General features: G+C 44.3%; 1 protein-coding gene and 1 long non-coding RNA gene across 2 annotated transcripts in view; one reads left to right on the top strand and one right to left on the bottom strand.

Moving 5' to 3' along the window:
* The window catches only part of LOC105737776, a 73,490-nt gene that overhangs the window by 9,999 nt on the left and 42,307 nt on the right, over window positions 1-21,184 (bottom strand). The window lies entirely within an intron of this gene.
* On the top strand, window positions 719-17,532 carry CHRNA1 (cholinergic receptor nicotinic alpha 1 subunit). Its single transcript, XM_030803076.1, has 9 exons — window positions 719-839; window positions 5,540-5,685; window positions 5,797-5,841; window positions 7,524-7,633; window positions 10,754-10,949; window positions 11,428-11,665; window positions 14,946-15,169; window positions 16,301-16,540; window positions 16,864-17,532. Exons 1-9 carry the CDS (start codon window positions 797-799, stop codon window positions 16,993-16,995), a joined length of 1,374 nt encoding a protein of 457 aa, XP_030658936.1. The 5' UTR covers window positions 719-796; the 3' UTR covers window positions 16,996-17,532.

The following is a 21,184-nucleotide window of genomic DNA, read 5'->3' as shown; positions in this document are numbered from 1 at the left end:
ACCCGGAACAACTGCTGATGCGGTGGGACACTTTTTCCCGATAATTATGCTTCACTTGAATCACAGTGCATAGGACGTGGGCAATTTGCTCCAGCTAATGGTTCATGTGGGATAGGTATTGCCTGATACAGAGGCAGGGGTTGGAACAGCCACTCTGGGGGCCAGCAAAGCCAGTTTTATGGAAGAAGCTGTCTTTGTTAAAAACCAAACCCAGTCAACATGGGGGCTCTCCAGCAGCAGACTCAACACCAGCTACACTTTTCTGAAATCCAGGCAGTCAGAAAAGCCCCCGGCACCATCAGCCTAACACTGACGCAGAGAAAATGAAACTGAAGCCATGTTCGCAGAATGTGGATTTTTGTGGTTTAGGACAAACAGCTGACTATCTACTCAGACCAAATGACCCTAATCAAATCAACCCACAGCGATGAGGTTCTGGTTTACACAAAAGGGAGGCTCACCACTTAAAATAATTCCTTCCTTTCTATACATTTTTTTTCATTAAGATCTGACTCCTGGTGCATTTAAAATATAGTGCAGTTCATACTCAGCTTGTCAAGGGTAAGCAATTATGTAAAGTGTGGCATATCTGTAATGGTGTACGGTCCCAGTAACTCCCTGGGCTCCAGGGCTGAGGGCAGCCCAGCTGTCGCTCCCACAAACAGGTGGTGTAAAACAATAGCTCTAGTGAGCCGACTCGCTTTCCAAACCCTCCAGCAGACAAGCACCCAGCCAGAGTGCCAGTGAGAAGCACAGGCCACCACTCTGCCCGGGTTCACACCAGCTCCGGTAGCCCATGGAGCCCTGGCCTCTCTTCCTGCTCTTTAGCCTTTGCTCAGGTAAGTGCTGGGGTCAGGGGTGGGGAGAGGGCTCTCCTTTGAGGCTAAAGTACTGGAGGCCCCCAAATCAAAGTCTTGCTTCTTTGATGAGACCACAGAATGGCAGAGCTTCCCCAACCAGAGGCTGCTCTGTCAGTTTCTTCCTGATGTTAGCTTGATTGAGTTTTTGGATAAAGATTTTTAGTTTGCGTTATCTAATTAAAATAGAAACTGCCTGGTCAAAGACTTCAAGGTAGCCACGCATGTCTCTCCCTCTATCATGCCTGGCAGCCAACTCATCCCTCTGAACACTCTGCACTACTTGTAGGACCTGGACGTCTTGTGGATCATGGTAGTGTCCTGGGGTTCATATTTAAACAACTACAGATACTTACAACAGTGCCTTATAATCACAGACAACGGAGTTAACAAGTCCCTTTACTGCTGCAGGAGAATTCTAATAATAAAGAGGACTGATTGACAGCTACATGTGCTGGAGATAGAAACCAGTTAATAATCATAACTAAACTCTCTCCACAGAGACAGAAATATTTTGTAATTTTTTCAAAATTTCTGAAGTTAAAAAGATTCCATATGAATGCATTCCTATCTACTTTTTTTTTTTTTTAAAAAAAGGATGTTACTATATATAGGTTTGGGTTTGAATTGAAACTATAAAACCTTGCACAGCATTTGACCTGCATTCTACTCTGGAATGTGTCCTAACACAGCAGCTGAAACACCATCCTGAATCCCAGACTTCCGCTAGAGGGAAACAGGAGATGTTTGCTGATTGCTTCACATAAAAGTTTACTGGTGATATTATCCCAACTGAGAAACAAGGTGGCTGACATCCTGTGATTTTTCATTTCCAATATTGCTCTGAAAAACACAGGCCTTCTGGTCAAGAGGCAAAAGCTTTATTATTAATTTTTTTCAATAGCAGAGTTGAGTGAAAGAGCCTAAACTCAGATAAATTATATCCTGTGGGATTTGGACTCTATCCAACCAAAGCTAGCCTGGTGTGTGGGTGTGTGTGTGCGTGCGTGCGTGCACACGTGCGTGCCCGCAAAACCACACTCACAGAAAAATTCTTAAATGATATGCTTTAATGTAAACATCCTTAAGAGATCTCTTAGGATTTTGGTTATTGCCAACCAAAAATGCATGATTAGCTATTAAAGAAGTATGTGATATGTATTTAGGTCAAATCTCGAGTTTGCTGGCATCGATTTCCATGGGTGTTTTATAGAAATTTAGAGTTAGATCAGGCAGTCCAACATCCTCAATTTTTTATTACAAGGAAACTAAAGCTGACCTGCCCAAGGTCACTTAATTTATACATTTTGGAATGTGGTCAGTTGGAGACTTGGTTTATTACATGCACAGTCAGAAAACACAGCCTGAACTAGCCAAAGGTAGCAAGAGATACAGAATCAGGTTAAGATAATAATGATCTATGGGACTAATAACAGTTCGAAATTTCTTTTGCCCAGCCCAGGGAGCTATTTCCTACATACAAATACAAATGGAACCAGTGTGGTACAAAAGGAACACTTTGAAACTGTGGTTGAGTTTCCCTTCTTAGAATCAGTCCTTTGTGGACAAAATTGTCATTTATATCCGGGACCCTTTTCCTGTGTTAGCTTAACACAGCGTGATCTCTGTTCTATTTATACAGCACTTTTCATTTCAACTTTTTCTTCTCTTTGCCTCTGGAATCCCAAGCACTTCATTGCCATCTTTCTTATGGCATATCACTTTCCAACTTGTTCACAGTTATTTACGTAAATGACAAATGTCAATCTCCATGAGGGTAGGAAGAAGGATTCACTTTTGAACATCTCAAAGCTCCCAAAACAATGCTTTGCTTACAGTAAATTGTCAACAAATATTTCATGAATAAATTAATGTTACCATCATCTGAATAAAGATTACAAATATAATCTTGCTAAAAAGGGAAATTTGACATTATTTAATTTTCTATCTGCATATTTGTTTATTTACACCCTACCTTTTTACAAAAGTATTTACTGTGATTCATTGAATCTGTGAAGAACTAATCGAACTCTCCAGGCCATATTGGAGTTGAGAAGAGAATCATAGAGTTCCGACTTTGAGCCCTGTGAGTTTTCTATCACTCTATCCTGCTTTGGGGAAGAAAAAAGAAAAGAATACCAATGAACCAATCTAAGAACTCAAGCCCTCCTTCCTTAGAAATTCCTTATGGAAGGAACAGGCACCTTGTTATTGGCTAGGCTGGGAGAGGAGGAGGTGACTGTCGCTGAAATGCTGATTATGTCTGCTTCTGTCATCCTCCCCTTCCTCTTAGTGGGCCATAGGGTTGGTCTGCATAGTTCTCCTGCTACATAATGCTGACCATCTGCTCTGCCCTCTGCTTTCTAGTATGTTCTTCCTGTCAAACTGGAGTGAACAGTCATTTAAAAATAGGCAGCCCAAGGCAAGGCCAAAGCAAAAGCTTCAAATTCAGTGGCCAAGGCGCTCAGTAATCCATTCCAGTCTGCACCCCCACCATGGGCTGGATGAGGCCCAGGATAGAAAATGCATGGAGGACGGAAGGATTATCAAGTCCCAGGGGCTCAATGGGGTGGTTGCAAAAATGGAATCTTCAAACAACATATTCCCTTCAAGAGTCCTCAAATGCAGGTGGCTTTAGAGAAATGTCATGTGAAATCTCTGCATGGTTGGGCACTGAGTGCCCTTGGAACATTTTGGGTTCAGAAAACATGTGAAACTAGCGGGTGAGGTGGCTCTTGCCTGTAATCCCAGCACTTTGGGAGGATGAGGTGGGTGGAAGGCTTGAGCTCAGGAGTTTGAGACCAGCCTGAACAACGTGGCAAAACCCCATCCCTACAAAAAATACAAAAATTAGCTGGGTGTGGTGGCGCGTGCCCAGGTAATTTTTGTATTTTTTATAGAGATGGGGTCCCAGCTGCTTGGTTGGGGGAGGCTAAGGTGGGAGGATTGCTTGAGCCTGGGAGGTCGAGGCTGCAGTGAGCTGTAATTGAGCTACTGCACTGCAGCCTCAGCAATAACCTGCGGAAAGGGGAGATCTGGTTATGTGAATGAAGGCAAATGGATCATGTGTCTACTTCCTCTCCCAGCTCTGAACACACAGTCCCCAACCCACGGAAGGCTTGAGTTACAAAAATCCTTCATAAGACACTTGTGATTTGGAACACATTTTCTCATAGGAATAGTGGCACTTGCGGTTCTGAGTTTCCAGGACAGCTCACAACACACTGTTAGTATCAAGAATTAGTGCAGAAGCTCAGCGCAAAATGACAGGACTCTAATCTGAGCTTTGCCCTTACTAGTCACATGACCTTGGACAAGTGGTCCAACCTCCCTGAATGTCAGGTGAGGATGTCTGTCCTCCTGCTTCATCTGTGGCTGATGAAGACTGAAAACGGCTGTAGATAGAAAAGGGGGCCGTGGGTTCTGAGAGTATTAGATGATACTGCTCTCTTTCCTGAAGGAAAATGTAGTAAAGATTCCTTGGAATCGCTCGTGTTCCAACTAGGAGCCCCAAACCCATGTCAACAAAGCACAGTTTTCACTCTATTTTAACAACTTAACTGGGAAGTGTACCTGCCAGCAGTGGTATTTTTAAAAATCGTGGTAAAATACCCATTTCGTAAAATTTACCATTTTAACCACTTTAAAATATACAATTCAGTGGCATTAAGTACATTCACATGTTATATGACCATCACCACTATCTATTTCCAGAACGTTTTTATCATCCCAAAGGGAAACATCAGGCACATTAAGGAGTCCTACCCCATCCCTCTCTCCCCCCAGTCCCTGGTAACTCCTGCTCTGCTTTCTCTCTGTATGGATTTACCTATTCTGGATACTTCATGTAGATGCAATCATACAATATTTGCCCCATTGTGTCTGGCTTCTTTCACTTAGCAAAATGTTTCCAAGCTCCATCCATGTTGTAGCATGTGTCAGTACATCATTCCTTTATTCCTTTTTCATGTCTGAATAATAGTTCATCGTAGGGGTATACCATAATTTGTCCATCCATTTACCTGTTGATGGACACTTGAGTTGTTTCCACCCTTTGGCTATGGTAAATAATGCTGCCCTTCTTTTGGGTGTGGACCTAGGAGTGGAATTGCTGGATCGTATGGTAACTGTGTTTAACTTGTTGAGGAACTGCCATTTTACATTCCTACCAGCAACATATGAGGTTCCAGTTTCTCTGCAACCTCCCCACCCCTTATTATTTTCCCCTTGTTAATTATGATCACTGTACTGGGTTTGAACCAGCATCAATTTTGGCTGTTCGTGGCATCAAGAGATCTGACACAGCCAGTCCAAGATTTCATTACACTGCTCTGAAACACTGAGATTGGCTTTTTTTGTGGGCTTTTTTTTCGTGTGTGTGTGTGTGTGTGTGTACCTGGCAAACTTGATTCAGCCAGGCTGTATGAAGGAATGTTGCCTGTCCAAAGTACAAGTGTTGTGATTACCTGGCACACCCCACTGTCACCGGGTAAGGGACCACAACAGCAACTGTAATTGGAAAAAAACAAGGCAATAACCACTGCATTTGGGAGCCTTTCAACAAGGAGGCCTGTATGCCTTCCGTTAGAAGGAACTGAGGCTTATGCCTCAGTTCCTCATGTTCATGTGTTTGGAGGGTGGGGAGCAGAATCTGACAGTGTGGGTGTCATCTGCTGTCTCAGCTGGCCTCGTCCTGGGCTCCGAACATGAGACCCGTCTGGTGGCAAAGCTATTTAAAGACTACAGCAGCGTGGTGCGGCCAGTGGAAGACCACCACCAGGTCGTGGAGGTCACCGTGGGCCTGCAGCTGATACAGCTCATCAATGTGGTGAGACAAGAGCACTGGGGGCCTGCCCACACACCCACACCTCTCACCCCTGGGTTTCCTCCCTTGGGGCCCCTCTCTCCCCCATAAAAATGATCCTTAATTTTTTTCCAGGATGAAGTAAATCAGATCGTGACAACCAATGTGCGTCTGAAACAGGTAACTTAGCCAGATAATTGCATGTATGTCGTTTTTATTCACCCTGAAATTAAACCTGGGCCCAGAGGAAATCAATATGAGTAACAGGGATATATACCAAAATGTTGAAAGTAGATATTTTGAGATGGTGAAAGCATGGATCCTGTTTGGTTTTGGTTTTGCTTTTTTTTTTTTTAAAACTTTAGGGCTTTTTCTGTGTGTATTAGTTTGCTAGGGCTGCCATAACTGTGTGGCTTAAACAACAGAAATTTATCATCTCATAGTTCTGGAAGATAGAAGTCCAAAGTCTAGGTATTGGCAGGGTTGGTTCCTTCTGAGGGCTGTGAGGAAGAATCTGTCCTAGGCCTCTCTCTTCAGCTTGTAGATGACTGTCTTTATGTTCAGATGGCGTTCTTCTTGTGTATGTGATACATATATGTATGATATATATGAATATATATGTATATTTAAATACATGTGTATATATATATATATCTTTAAATTCCCCCTTTTTATGAAGACACCAGTCATATTGAATGAGAGTCTATTTTAATGACTTCATTTTAACATAATTACCTCTGTAAAGAACCTGTCTCCAAATTAAGTCACGTTCTGAAATACTGGGAGTTAGGGCTTCAGCATGAATTTTAGGGGGACACAATTGAACCCATAGCATTGTGCTTTCCAGCTTTGCTGCAGTGGGCACATACAGGTGGAGTACCCCTTTCCCAAAATGCTTGGGACCAGAAGTGTTTCAGATTTTGGATTTTTTTTTTATTTTGAAATATTTGCATATACTTACCAGTTAAACTTCCCAAATCTGAAAATCTGAAATTCAAAATTCTCCAATGAACATTTCCTGCGTGTCATGTTGGTGCTCAAAAAGTTTTGGATTTTGGAGCATTTGGGATTTCGGAGCATTTTGGATTTCAGATTTGGGATCCTCAACCTGTATTACTTTTCTTTTGAGACAGAGTCTCACTCTGTCGCCCAGGCTGGAGTGCAATGGCATGATCTCGGCTCACTGCAACCTCCGCCTCCCAGGTTCAAGTGATTCTCCTGCCTCAGTCTTCCAAGTAGCTGGGACTACAGGCACCCACCAGCACGCCCGGCTAATTTTTGTATTTTTAGTAGAGACGAGGTTTCACCATGTTAGCCAGGCTGGTCTCGAACTCCTGACCTCAGGTGATCCACCGGCCTCAGCCTCCCAAAATGCTGGGATTACAGGCATGAGCCACCACACCCAGCCTTTACTTTTATAATGTAAACAAATATATGGTACTTTTAAAAAATGATGCTGCCTGCTTGAGGAAAATGTTCACACTAGGGTCTTTCTCCTTTTCTGGGGGTGGACAGAGTGACATGGTAGATCTGCCACCCCCCAGCTGCGTGACTTGGCGGGGGTTCCTTTGTTTTCTCATCTGCAGAATGAGATCAGTAATCACCCTCCCCTCATGGGATTGTTGTGAGGACTAAATGAGTTAATATAGGTAAGGTGTTTGAAACAGTGTGAGCACGTCGTCAGTGCTATACGTTTGCTGTTCTTATTTACTGAAGTGAAAGCTGAATTCTGAATCCAACTTTTCTTATGGAAGCACAATTTCTGTCAGTAATGAATTCCTATGCATGTCAGGGCTCTTGATAACCTTAGATTTTAAAAAGTGTTTTTGGCTTTTTAATTAGCTGTATGTCTTTGTTTCTAGCAATGGGTGGATTACAACCTAAAATGGAATCCGGATGACTATGGCGGTGTGAAAAAAATTCACATTCCTTCAGAAAAGATCTGGCGCCCAGACCTTGTTCTCTATAACAAGTGAGCAAATTGCATGGGCGGCGGAGGGCGCTCCTGGGGCAGGTGGAGTAAAGTGCCCTGATGGAAGGGCTGTGCACTTGGAATGCTTCTCACCACTGCTAATGTTAAATCACCCAGGATGGTGGCTCACACCTGTAAACTCAGCACTTTGGGAGGCCACGGTGGGAGGATTGCATGAGGCCAGGAGTTTGAGATCAGCCTGGGCAACATAGCAAGACAATGTCTCTACAAAATTAAAAAAGTAAATCACTGTAAACCAAGAGCCAAATTGACGGGCTAGGGGTGCCATATGGTGTCTCATGACTTAAAGAGAAAGGATTACTGCAGCCAAACTGAATCCAGGCTGAGGGTGGGGGACATTTGATCCCTGAGAGCCCCTGAAGCATGTGTGGCAACTTTCCAAGGCACCAAAACGTCCTATCGCTGAGTTCCTTGGAATCTAGTATCCTCCCTACCAAATATTTCTGAGCCTCCTGGGGTTGTTACTCATCACATCCTGAACACCTTCCTGACACCCACTGCTGCTGTTGGCCTGGGACGCCTTCACTGCCCGTCCACTGGGCCCCACGACAGACTGCATGTTGTGAAATTATATTATTCAAGACGTTCTGGTCTAATGACAGGTTCATTAGCATACGCCCTTCATTTGTCAGGAAATGCTCGTTTCAAAAAGCATCCTTCCCAGGCAGGAGCATGCAACATCGGCCCGGAGGATTTATGGTCTGACATTATACAACATGTGTCGGGGGTCCACAAGCTGTGTGTCCTAGCAGACTTAGGGAAGGTGACAGGGCTAGTGGATGAAAACGACACCTTTTAAGGAAGGCCCTTTCAAGCTTTGATTTTCTGCCACACGTTGTCCAATTATACTTGGGGTTCAAGCTTGAGCCAAATTATCCGATCATTTGTGTAATCTTTTTGGACAAATGGGCTGATAAAGTATCTTTCAGTTTCTCTTCCAGTAGGAATCTGAGAAGAGCAATTAAAATCCTTTGGTTCTTTTGCCAAACTCACTCAGGATCACCCTGGTGAGGAGAGAACACTGTTTTATTGCTTATTGGGAGAGACTAAGACAACCCTATGACTCTCTGCCCTTTGGGGCTGCTTTGGGCGGGTCCAACGCCACATAGTTTCCCAGGTAAAGAGCCCACTTCAGTCCCAAGGAAAAACCAATGGGAAGAAAACCTCTTGATTTATGACATGAGGGACCAACATATGCCATGATGTCCCTGAAATCCCACTGAGACAGACCCCATCCCATCCATTCAACACCTATTCTAACACCCTGCCGTCTGCTAAATCCCTTGAACACAGACTGTTGTTTACGGAAAGAGTAAGTTGTCCACTGAACAAGGCCGGCAGAAATCGCTTATTTTGTTTTTGTAGAACCTCCCATGGTGTCTGTCTTTTTGAAAATAATAAATCATTGCCAACATTTGAAAACCAAGAAACATCATATTAAAATCTGGTTTTTAGCCTCTCTAGAAAAATTCAACATTTAAACTTCCAGATTTTTTTTTTTGAAACAAAGTCTCTGCTCCGTTGCTCAGGCTGGAGTGTTGTGGTGTGATCATAGCTCATTGCAACCTTGAACTCTGGGGCTTGAGCAATCCTCTGCCTCAGCCTTCCAGGTAGCTGGTACTATAGGTGCGCACCACCACGCCTCTCTAATTTTTAAAGAAAATTTAGTAGAGATGAGATCTTGCTGTTGGCCAGGCTGGTCTTGAACTCATGGACTCAAGCAATCTTCCTGCCATAGTCTCCCAAAGTGCTGGGATTACAGGCATGAGCCACTGTACCTGGCAAAATCTGGCAATTTTTGATTTAAAGAAATCTACGTTTCGCTGGGTGCAATGGCACACTTTGGGAGGCCGAGGCAGGCGGATCACAAGGTCAGGAGATCGAGACCATCCTGGCCAACATGGTGAAACCCCGTCTCTACTAGAAATACAAAAAATTAGCCGGGCGTGGTGGCGGGCGTCTGCAGTCCCAGCTACTTGGGAGCTGAGGCAGGAGAATGGCGGGAACCCGGGAGACAGAGCTTGCAGTGATCCGAGATGGCGCCACTGCACTCCAGCCCAGGAGACAGAGCAAGACTCCATCTCAAAAAAAAAAAAAAAAAAAAAAATCCATGTTTCCAGCTTCTGAGGAAGAATCCAAATCTGGCAAGATTGGGCCTTCATTCCCACATGGGTTCCTCAGGGGACACTGCAAGGTGGCAACTTCCTGTCAGGAAAGAGGGGCGCTCTGTTCAGCAGTGTCACCCTGCACTCATTCCTCACCTGCCTGGCCCTGGAGGTATCTGAGTTTGTGAGTCCACCCCAGTGAGCTCTAAATCGTTCTTTAAAAAGTAGTAGGCCGGTCAGGGGTGGTGGCTCACTCCTGTAATCCTAGCACTTTGAGAGGCCAAGGCAGGCGGATCACTTGAGGTCAGGAATTCAAGGCCAGCCTGGTCAACATGGTGAAACCTAGTCTTTATTAAAAATACAAAAATTAGTCGAGTGTGTGGTGGGCACCTGTAATCTCAGCTACCTGGGAGGCTGAGGCAGGAGAATTGCTTGAGCCTGGGAGGTGGAGGTTGCTGTGAGCCAAGATTGCACCATTGCACTCCAGCCTGGGTGACAAAGCGAGATTCCATCTCAAAAAAAAAAAGAAGTAGTAGGCCCCTTCCCTAACCCGCTTGTCACAGTAATGAGTCGCTGGAGGTGTTTTATGTAAAATTCCTGTGTTTTTTTCCCCAACATAGTACATCAGGGAGGTGATAGATGAAGATTAACATTACAAACACTTGTGAGGGCCGGAAAAATAATCTGGGATGCAGTGGACCCATGTTACCTGTTATTTCTTTAAAACTGTGGGTTCCCACATTCTTTCCCAGATACTCAGATTCAGGGTTTACTTAGAGGGTGTGTAGAACTCTGTATTTTTAACAAGCACCCCAGTGATTCTTATTATCAAATTTGGGAAACATTGCAATAGATAAAAAGTGACACTGCCCGAAAGAGAGCTTCTATAATTAGCACCTGAATAATTAACAGCTGTCTCCTGTTAACATCCCCAAGCAGAATGGAAGGCTCATCTGTCACTTGGAGCCATTTTCCTCTTTTATCCCAATTGTAGTGCAGATGGTGACTTTGCTATTGTCAAGTTCACCAAAGTGCTCCTGGACTACACTGGCCACATCACATGGACACCTCCAGCCATCTTTAAAAGCTACTGTGAGATCATCGTCACCCACTTTCCCTTTGATGAACAGAACTGCAGCATGAAGCTGGGCACCTGGACCTATGACGGCTCTGTCGTGGCCATCAACCCGGTAGGTGGTGGCCACATATGATAAGGGTGGTTTCAGGAAAAGTGTGATTCGGGTCTCCAACTTTTCCTTGGACAATCATAGGCTCTCAGTACCAGTTAGAACTTAGGAACCATCCAGTTTGATGGTTCAAGTTGTTTGGGAAGGGAGAACTAAATGGGAGCTTAAATTAATTTGCTACGCCCAGGCTCAGTCTCAAGAATTTTGATGTAATGGGCCTGGGGTGGCGGTAGGGCATCAATATGTTTTAAAGCTGCCAGGTGACTTGAATGTGTAGCCAAAATGGAGAACGCTGCTAGTCCAAACCCCCTTATGTCATAGGAAAGGAATCTAAGACCCCAAAGCAGTAGTGCCCCAGAGTCCCTCCTGGGTGTGTGACCCACAGAGCTGGAATCTGTGGCCTTGTCACTGCTGATTACAAAACGCTGCCCCTCATCAGGGTGACCTGCCTGGGATTTCCAAACCTCATTTCCTTTCTCAGGAAAGCGACCAGCCAGACCTGAGCAACTTCATGGAGAGCGGGGAGTGGGTGATCAAGGAGTCCCGGGGCTGGAAGCACTGGGTGTTCTATTCCTGTTGCCCCGACACCCCCTACCTGGACATCACCTACCACTTCGTCATGCAGCGCCTGCCCCTCTACTTCATCGTCAACGTCATCATCCCCTGCCTGCTCTTCTCCTTCTTAACTGGCCTGGTGTTCTACCTGCCCACAGACTCAGGTGGGTGCGGTTGCCATGACTGCTGCTGCTGACACTGATGGGTCTCGTGCTGCTATTTTGGGGAAGCCAGAAATAATCATGTGCTAACAAACAGGCAGATCGACCCGAACCATCATCATTAGGAGGGTGCATTTGCTGAGTGGGCGTGCGCAGTGGTGAGAGTCACTGTGAGTGGAGCTCACAGCTGGGGCAGACATCCCGAGCGGCTGGGAGTTGAACGTGACCCTCAAGATGCACACTGTAGCTCAGGCTGGTTAAAGTACATTAACCACCAATACCTATTTGCTGAATACCAACTGTGTGCCCAGAAGTGTGCTGGGTAAGGTGTGTGATCCCAGACACTTCTCATGCCACTTCCACGATGAAGTCACTTTCTATATACTGACTAATCCTGGTCTTGCTCCTTTACCCACTGCTAACCACTTGAAAATAGATTTTGCGTATCTCTTTTCCAGATGGTGGCATCTTCACACACAAGACCCTACTTCCCAAGTGGCCATTCTTTCTCACATATCAGCCTAGACAACTTACTTACCTCCTACTGAGTAATCATATCTGTGACATAATTTTATCAAACACCAGAAAGGAGGAAAGCGTACACATCTGCCTGCCAGCAAGTCACTATTCATAAACAACTTATGGCAGACAAGTTTGAAAAAAAGAAAGATGTTACAGACAGACCTCAGGCTTCTGACAGGTAGCAATTTTTATCAAAATGACTTAAAAAAAAACCCACAAAAGTTTAAATCCAACTTGCCAACTAGGAAAAAAGATTATTCATTTACTCATTCAGTGGATATTTATTGAACAAATATGATGTGGCAGATAGACCGCAGAGAATAAGACAGAAAGTGCCTCACCCCACAGAGTGCATGTTCCAGTGACTGCATTTGGGGTTTCATTTTTGTTTTTGTTTTGAGACCAGGTCTCACTCTGTTGCCCAGGCTGGAGTACAGTGGCATGATCACGGCTCACTGCAGCCTCAACCTCCTGAGCTCAAGTGATCCTTTCACCTCAGCCTCCTGAGTAGCTGGGACTACAGGCATGTGCCACCACACTTGGCTAATTTTTGTTTTTTTTGTAGAAACGGGGTTACACTATGTTGCCGAGGCCAGTCTCGAACTCCTGGGCTCAAATGATCTGCCCACCTCGGCCTCCTAAAGTGCTGGGATTACAGGTGTGAGCCACTGTGCCTGCCCTGCACTCGTTTTTAAACAAATTATCACAAACACTATTTTTTTCAACTTTCTAATCAAATGAAACTTTTCTTTACATTAAAATATAAATAAATAGAGATGGAGTCTTGCTATGTTGCCCAGGCTAGTCTCAAACTCCTGGCCTCAAGTGATCGCCCCTGCCTTGGCCTCTCAAGGTGTTAGGATTACAGGCATGAGCCACTGCACCAGGCCCTCAAATGAAACTTTTTAAAATAAAAACACTGTTGGGGCATTATGGGAACTAACAAGAGTCTCTATAAACATTAAATGATTTGCGCTTGAAAAGCACTTAGGGGCCAGACGCGGTGGCTCACACCTGTAATCCCAGCACTTTGGGAGGCCAAGGCGGGTGCATCACTTGAGGTCAGGAGTTCGAGACCAGCCTGGCCAACATGGTGAAACCCCATCTCTATTAAAAATACAAAAAATTAGCCAGGTGTGGTGGCATGTGCCTGTAATCCCAGTTACTTGGGAGGCTGAGGCAGGAGAATTGCTTGAACCCTGGAGGCGGAGGTTGCAGTGAGCCGAGATGGCACCACTGAACTCCAGCCTGGGCAAGAGAGTGAGACTCCATCACAAAAAAAAAAAAAAAAGAAAGAAAAGCACTTAGGACAAAGATTATGCTTGATAAATATTGGCTATTATTATTATTATTAATCAAGAAATTTTATATAAGTGGACAAATATTTTGTATTTGTAATTGTATTCTTTTTCACTTTGAAAGGTTTTCCTACCTACCAGGTAGAATTGACAATTTCTTGTTTGCATCCACTCTGTATCCTATACATACATACATATTCTATACATATTCTAGCATCTGGAAGCAGCCAGTAGGGGACAGCTTCATCATTGAAAGCAGGGTAACACAAGGGTTTCCAGCAGCACCAACAGCAAGGCCAGCCCAGGGAAAGTCCCTCCCAGAGCTTCTCTGCTGCATCTAGGTGGTCAAGCCTCACAAAAATACCTCAGTGCCATTCAGACCCTGACCTTCCTGCTGCCAAGTTTGCCCAGCCAAAACCCTCCTGAGATCAAAGGGTCTGCAGAAAAGAGGTGGGGGCTGGGGAAATCCCTGCTCCCTTAGTATGCAAAACAAAACAAGAAATAAGTGAGAAGACAAACTTTCTCTTATATGAAAATGCGACAGTGAGTGGTGTGAAACCACTGTATCAGAAGATCACTCAGGATGCCAAGGAGAACTCCTTAGCCTTTAGGATTTTGTCCTTTTCCTGGGTTTTGGTCTTACAGCTTGCTCCCTTAATAACAGAAAGATACGTGTACTTCTGGGCTGCCCATTCATCTGCTGGGTAATAAGTAGGCGAGGGGTGGTTCAGTTTCATGATGTTTAATGCATCCTGCTGCAGAAGGGAAATGCCACACCGAGTCCAGCTTATCCACCCAGAACTCCTTTCAGTTCCCTGGGTTCCACCAAGAATCAGAAATCTGGAGCATGAGATGAAATATTGTTCCGTTTTCTGCTTGGCAGCCTCTAATGGAAATGCTTGCCACTGGCTGCTGTCAGAAAAGTTAAGGTATGTCGGTTACATAGGAAATTCTGCAGAAAAAAATGCTTTGAGATTTCCCAGAATAATGCTTTGAGAACATGTCGGTCACATTCCTGTTACCCTTGGGTTTCAGTGGTGAATTAGTTTGCTTGGGCTGCCACACAAAACACCATAGACTGTGAGGCTTAGATAACAGAAATGTAATTTCTCACAGTTCTGGAGACTGGAATTCCAAGATCAAGGTGCCAGCACAGTTGGTTTCTTGTGAGGCCTCTCTCCTTGGTTTGTAATGGCCATCTTCTTCCTGTGTCCCACGGCCTTCCGTCCATGCATCTGTGTCCTAATTCCTCTCCTTATAAGGACACCAGTCATACTCGATTACTCACTACCCCATATCACCTTGTTTTCATTTAATTACCTCCTTAAAGTCCCTGTCTTCAAATACAGTCACATTCTGAGGTCCCAGGACTCAGGACTTCCACATATAAATGGTGGGGTGGGAGGAACACTGCAGCCCAACCCAGATGGGTAGTTGTGGGATTTTTTTTTTTTTCTTTCCAGGGGAGAAGATGACTCTGAGCATCTCTGTCTTACTGTCTTTGACTGTGTTCCTTCTGGTCATCGTGGAGCTGATCCCCTCCACGTCCAGTGCTGTGCCCTTGATTGGAAAATACATGCTCTTCACCATGGTGTTCGTCATTGCCTCCATCATCATCACTGTCATCGTCATCAACATACACCACCGCTCACCCAGCACCCATGTCATGCCCGACTGGGTGCGGAAGGTGAGTCGGAAGGCCCCTGTAGACTCCACACGGGGGCACATCTACAGGCCTCCCCTTCCAGGAACCAATGAGTTTCTAGCTAATTCTTGGGGCTATTTAGGAACTGAGTTTTTTTGGGGGCTTCAGAGAATTTTTGGAAGGAACTTTCTTTGGCCTCTTTTTAGGAATAAATAACTCCTGTAGCCTTCCCAGAGAGAAAAGAAAAACAGAATTAACAAAGCTCATTCCAAATTCAAGTTTAAAGAATCTCTTTGATTAGAGAAGATGAACAAACGGCTGCTTTTTATTGAAATGCCGTGAAATTTTCGCGATTTCTTTTGTATGTCTTCCAATTTGTGAACAGACTGGATTATTTTTTGCTGGTGAAATCATCTGTTGAGAATAGAATGAATAGAATGAGGGCTAGAGATGGGAGGGTTCCTGATGAGAGAGGGTCAAAAAGTGAGTTTTAGTGAAGGACTTGGTCTCAAATATTTACGTTACTGAATTTAAAAATTTAACATTTGAAATATGTCTTTCTTTGACAAAACTTTACAGAGACACTGAAGTCCAGGATCTTTTGTGCAGAATGTAAAATATTTGTCAGGAATTGAAAAAAGAAGCTACTGCTCACAATGTACTCTTTTAAGAGGAGAGAGAGTAAGAGTCCCTGTTTCTGTAAAGGCTGATAGATGACTGCTGGCAATACCTGTACTGCAGTTTCTTCAGGAAAAAGAAACAGAAGAAAACAATCTAGCTGTTTTATGGGATATATTTGAAGTGGAGGGGCCCCTTCTTTAACCATTTGATCCTGGTGACACATTGCTAAGGCATTTTCCACACCTGTAGGGGATTCTGAAGCTTTTAAGCTCATGGGTGGCCCCAGGTCGATGACTGCACATGGGCTCCCTCCAGTGGCGAACTTCTCACATTACAGAATCATCACTGTTAACCATAGTCATTTCACAGGACCCGGGATACAGAAGGATCTTTGAAAAAATCTAGTATAGTTCTTTTGTTTTAAGGACAAGGAGGCTGAAGCCCAGAAAAACTGAATGACTTGCCCCAAATCACATCGATAATTCAAAGACAGAGTTTTATGCTTGCCTCGTGGACAATAATTCTCATGCATGGATTTCTTTTTTATGTTAGGTTTTTATCGACACTATCCCAAATATCATGTTTTTCTCCACAATGAAAAGACCATCCAGAGAAAAGCAAGACAAAAAGATTTTTACAGAAGACATTGATATCTCTGACATTTCTGGAAAGCCAGGGCCTCCACCCATGGGCTTCCACTCTCCCCTGATCAAACACCCCGAGGTGAAAAGTGCCATTGAGGGCATCAAGTACATCGCAGAGACCATGAAGTCAGACCAGGAGTCTAACAATGTAAGCTTTGTGGCTTGAAATCCATGCCTCTGGGTTTAAATGGCCAAATGCATGAACACAGATGGTGAGTGTGACTTGACAAGAGGTGGCATACAACAGGCAGCTACTGACCTAACATGAACCCTGATGACCACCTCTAGACCACCTTAGTAACTTACCACTTTGTAAATAATCTATTCAAAAAATAAAGATGATGTCAGCCAAGGGATGGGAGGACTTTGAGATCTACAAATTGAAGGGCCCATAGACGATGCAAAGCACAAATGTTGTGGGTCCAGAAACCACCTTAGGGAGACTCTGTCTAACATTTTCCTCTCTCCCAGGCGGCGGAGGAGTGGAAGTACGTTGCAATGGTGATGGACCACATACTCCTCGGAGTCTTCATGCTCGTCTGCATCATCGGAACCCTAGCCGTGTTTGCAGGTCGACTCATTGAATTAAATCAGCAAGGATGAGCAGCAAGTGAGCTGAGCCTAGCTCTGCCCCAGAATCTACCAGAGCAGAGAAGGGCAGGAGAGGAAGATTTGTCTACTTGCTACGCTCGCACTTATCAACCGTATTATATTCCGTACTTATTATTGATGATAAGATTTACCTTTATGTAAGTTTATGGCCTTGAAGTGTTTTCATGTTGCTTCTCCCTTTAGTTCTGCTGTCTCCCTGAAGAGTGAACCCTCTTTAGTAAATGAAACTAATCACTAAAAAAACTGTTCATTTCCAGTGTCTGGAAGAGTTTTTCCCAGGATAACCGAGGTTTTCTGTTGCACTGTCATTGCTGTTATATTTATATGTTTACTTATTTTGTCTAACCACGAGACCACTAGGGAGTTGCTGATGTTCTTTTTTAAATGAAGTGTATTCTTTGCTTAAGAGTCAGTTTTGTACCTACTAAGAAAACTCCATCTACCAGTCCTAAAGGGATAAGGCATTTGATTTGGAGAGAGAGGAAGCAGTAGAAATGAAATAAACTAAAATGCAAACTGCTTCAAAAATTCATGGTTTTTTTTTGTTTGATTGTTTTTTGATACAGGGTCTTACTCCTATCACCCAGGCTAGAGTGCAGTGGCCTGATCTCGTCTCACTGCAGCCTCCACTTGCCAGACTCAGGTGATTCTCCTACCTCAGCCTCCCGGGATAGCTGAGACTACAGGGGCATGTCACCACACCCAACTAACTTTTGTATTTTTTGCAGAGACAGGGTTTTGCCATGTTGCCCAGACTGATCTCGAACTCCTGGGCTCAAGTGATCCACCCATCTTGGCCTCCCAATGTGCTGGGATTACAGGTGTGAGCCACTGCCCTTGACCAAAAAAATCCATGTTTTAAAGCAGATTTCTAGACCTGAGAAGTCAGAGAAGGTTTACCAGTCTCATATGGCACCTGGGCTTGATGAGGGTTTGAAGGGAAATAAGTCCAAACAGTAGGGCCTAGGCACTATGGAAATTGTCTTGCCTGTATGGGTTTACTTCATCCTCATCCCCTTCATAAAATCCTAGAATGTCCCTATTTTACAAATAAGAAAATTGAATTTCAGGGAGGTTAAGTTCTTTGCTCAAACTAGAAGAACTGAGATTTGAATCCAGACTTTGAGATTCCAAAGCAACTCCAGGGTGGGTCAGTTCATCTGTTCACTGGCTCTCCCAGCCACCCCTGGCTCCATCTAGGCCATCCTGTAACTCTGCTCAGTGTTGTCAAGAATTTCATTCTTAGCAAAAAACCATCTTTCTGTCTTCCCAATTAAAATTCATGCCTTCCACCCGCCACCAGCCTTTATTCCAATCATGTTTGGGGTTCAAGTCCTATAAATGAAACCAGAAATGTATTATGCATCATCACCATTTCTAAAATTCTGAAGTAAGTAGAAGAGAAATTGATTTCTTTTCACATTGTAAACTTTGATCCACAGTATAGTTTACCCAAGAACTAGAAACTGTGCAGCTACAGGCCAGGCTTAGTTGATGGCCTCCAAATTACCGCAAACCAACTGTATTTGTCAGGGTTCTCCAGAAACACAGAACCAATAAGATATTTGTATGTATCACAGTTTCTAGTTGTTGGGTAAACTATATTATGGATTAAAATTTACAAGATGAAAAGAAATGACATACATGAGAAATCATAAATATATCTGTGAGGCTGAGAAGTCCCACAACAGGTTGTCTGCAAGCTGGGATTCCGGTAGCATGGCTCAGTTCAAATCTGAAGGCTTCAGAACCAAAACAGCCCATGGCATAATTCTCAGTCCATGGCTGAAGGCCCAAGAACCCAGAGGGAACATCAGCCTAAGTCCTGGAGTCCAAAAGCCGGAGAGCCTGGAGTTCTGATGTCCAAGGGCAAGAGAAGGAGGGTGTCCCAGCTCCAAGAAGAGAGACATGAGTTTGCCTTTCCCCTGCCTTTTTGTGTTCTATCTGGGCCCCCAGCCAAATGGATGGTGCCCACCCACATTGAGGACAGATCTCCCCCACTCAGTCTGACTGACACATCAGACTCCTGTGGAAACAAATACACCCAGAGATGATGTTTTACCAGTTCTCTAGCTATGCCTTAATCCTGTCAAGTCAACACCTAAAATTAACCATCACAAACCCACCCCTTGTCAACTTGGCACCCATACCCATCTCCTTAAACCATACTTGGTCTCCAAATAAAGACAGTAACAAGGTAATAGTTCACCCAGCTTGATACAGCTATCCTGCATTCAACCAAAAATGCATTAACCCCTGCCCCAGAAAGGAGGTCAAGTCCTTGATTGATGTTTACTTTTCCCGTGAGATCCCATAACTTAAATACTATGATGTAAAATTAACAATACTTCAATACTGATATAAAGTCAATATCTTATGTTACATAAGAGAGAGGAATGAAAACAAAGATATTTGCTTAATATATGTATATATACATACAAATATATTTTTAACAAATGGGAGGAAACACTCATGACAATTACGGTCCTCATTTCTGTAACTGGTTATGTGGTCATAGCTGGTATTTGTAACTACCTCCTTCCACTACCTATTCTGTATTCCCTTTGCCTCCAGCAAGCACCTCAGCTGGTCATGGCACCTTGTGGGGTGACCCACGCTTTCATTCCTGAAGGGTCTGGGCCATTTGTAGTCAGTCCTGCCTGAATTGGGTTGCAATTTCCCATTGACCTTAATCACAGGGTATGCTGATGCTGAAAGATGCCCCAAGGGATCTCGTGTATTCCAGACATACTCTTACTTACCTGCATTGTGGAGTGGTAGCCCAATGTCCTTTTGGAAGTCTGGTTAATCACCCCAGCCTATACTCAGGGCACCCCAGCCTGTCCACTCAGGGCATGAGGAGCTCGAAGTGGCCAGGTGGCAGTCTTAACTCCCAGTTCAATGGAATCATTGTTGTGTCTCCTGGTGGAAGCATTCCTCCCTCTGAAACTAGGAACTTTAGGCCAGCAGAGCATTAAGTTGTGCAAATGGGAAGCAAAAATTTTACTAGTGGATCAGCAGGGATAATGATGAGTGGTGTCATTCCCATTTTCGCCCCTTGATTCCTGAGCCCACAAATCCTGGTTATGGGAGAAACAGGACCATATACTAGACACTGATTCAGACCATATACTAGACACTGATTCAGAGCCTTCTGGAGAATCTTGCCTCAGCCCTGCAAAATGCTGTCACTTAGCTGGTGCTGTAACTGCAATTTCAAAAGGCCATTCCATTGTTCTATAAAGCCAGCTGATTCAGGATAATGGGGAAGATGGTAAGACCAGTGACTTCAATGAGCATGAGCCCATTGCCACATGTCTTTGGCTATGAAGTGAGTTCCCTGGTCAGAGTCAATGCTGTATGGAATATCATGATGATGGATAAGGCATCTATAAGTCCACAGATGGTAGTTTTGGCAGAAGCATTGCATGCAGGAAAGGCAAATCCATATACTTATGTCTATTCCAGTAAGTGTCAGTATTGTAGTACTCAGTAAGTGTCTATTCCAGTAAAGACAAAATGCTACCTTTTCTATGATGGAAGAGGCCCAATGTAGTCAAGTTGCCCCCAGGTAGCTGGCTGATCACCCAGAAAACAGTGCCATACTGGGGCTCATCATTGGTTTCTGATGCTGGCAGACTGGGTGTTCAGTGGGTGTCTGCAATCAGGTTGACCTCGGTGAGCGGAAGTCCACGTTGCTGAGCCCATGCATAACCTCCATCCCTGCCACCATGGCCACATTGTTCATGAGCACATTGGACCATGTCAGGGGTGTCTGGGGAAAGAGGCTGACTAATATCCACAGAAGAAGTCATCCTATCCACCTGATTATTAAAGCCTTCCTCTGCTGAGATCATTTTGGTGAGCATTTACATGGGACAAAAATATCTTCACATCCTTTGTCCACATGAGAGGTCTATCCACATACCTCTTCCCGGATTTCTTTGTCATCAACTTTCCAATCATGTGCCTTCCAAATCTCTGACAATCCAGCCAAACCATGGGATACAGCCCATGGATCAGTATGTAATCACACATCTGGCCATTCTCCTTCTATGCAAAGTGCATGGCCGGGTGCACTGCCTGAAGTTCTGCCCACTGAGAAGATTTCCCTTCACCAGTGTCCTTCAGGGATGTCCCAGAAAGGGGCCATAGAGCTGCAGCTGTCCACTTTCAGCTG

This window comes from Nomascus leucogenys, chromosome 22a (assembly GCF_006542625.1).
Source record: "Nomascus leucogenys isolate Asia chromosome 22a, Asia_NLE_v1, whole genome shotgun sequence".
NCBI lineage: Eukaryota > Metazoa > Chordata > Mammalia > Primates > Hylobatidae > Nomascus > Nomascus leucogenys.
This window is presented reverse-complemented; position numbering and strand designations above follow the sequence as displayed.

Excerpts from the sequence above, each read along its gene's own strand:
- CHRNA1 (XM_030803076.1), top strand. The coding sequence starts at position 797 with ATGGAGCCCTGGCCTCTCTTCCTGCTCTTTAGCCTTTGCTCAG. Across the intron at positions 5,842-7,523 it reads CCAATGTGCGTCTGAAACAG|CAATGGGTGGATTACAACCT; the intron begins GTAACTTAGCCA and ends CTTTGTTTCTAG. Across the intron at positions 15,170-16,300 it reads TGCCCGACTGGGTGCGGAAG|GTTTTTATCGACACTATCCC; the intron begins GTGAGTCGGAAG and ends TTTTTATGTTAG.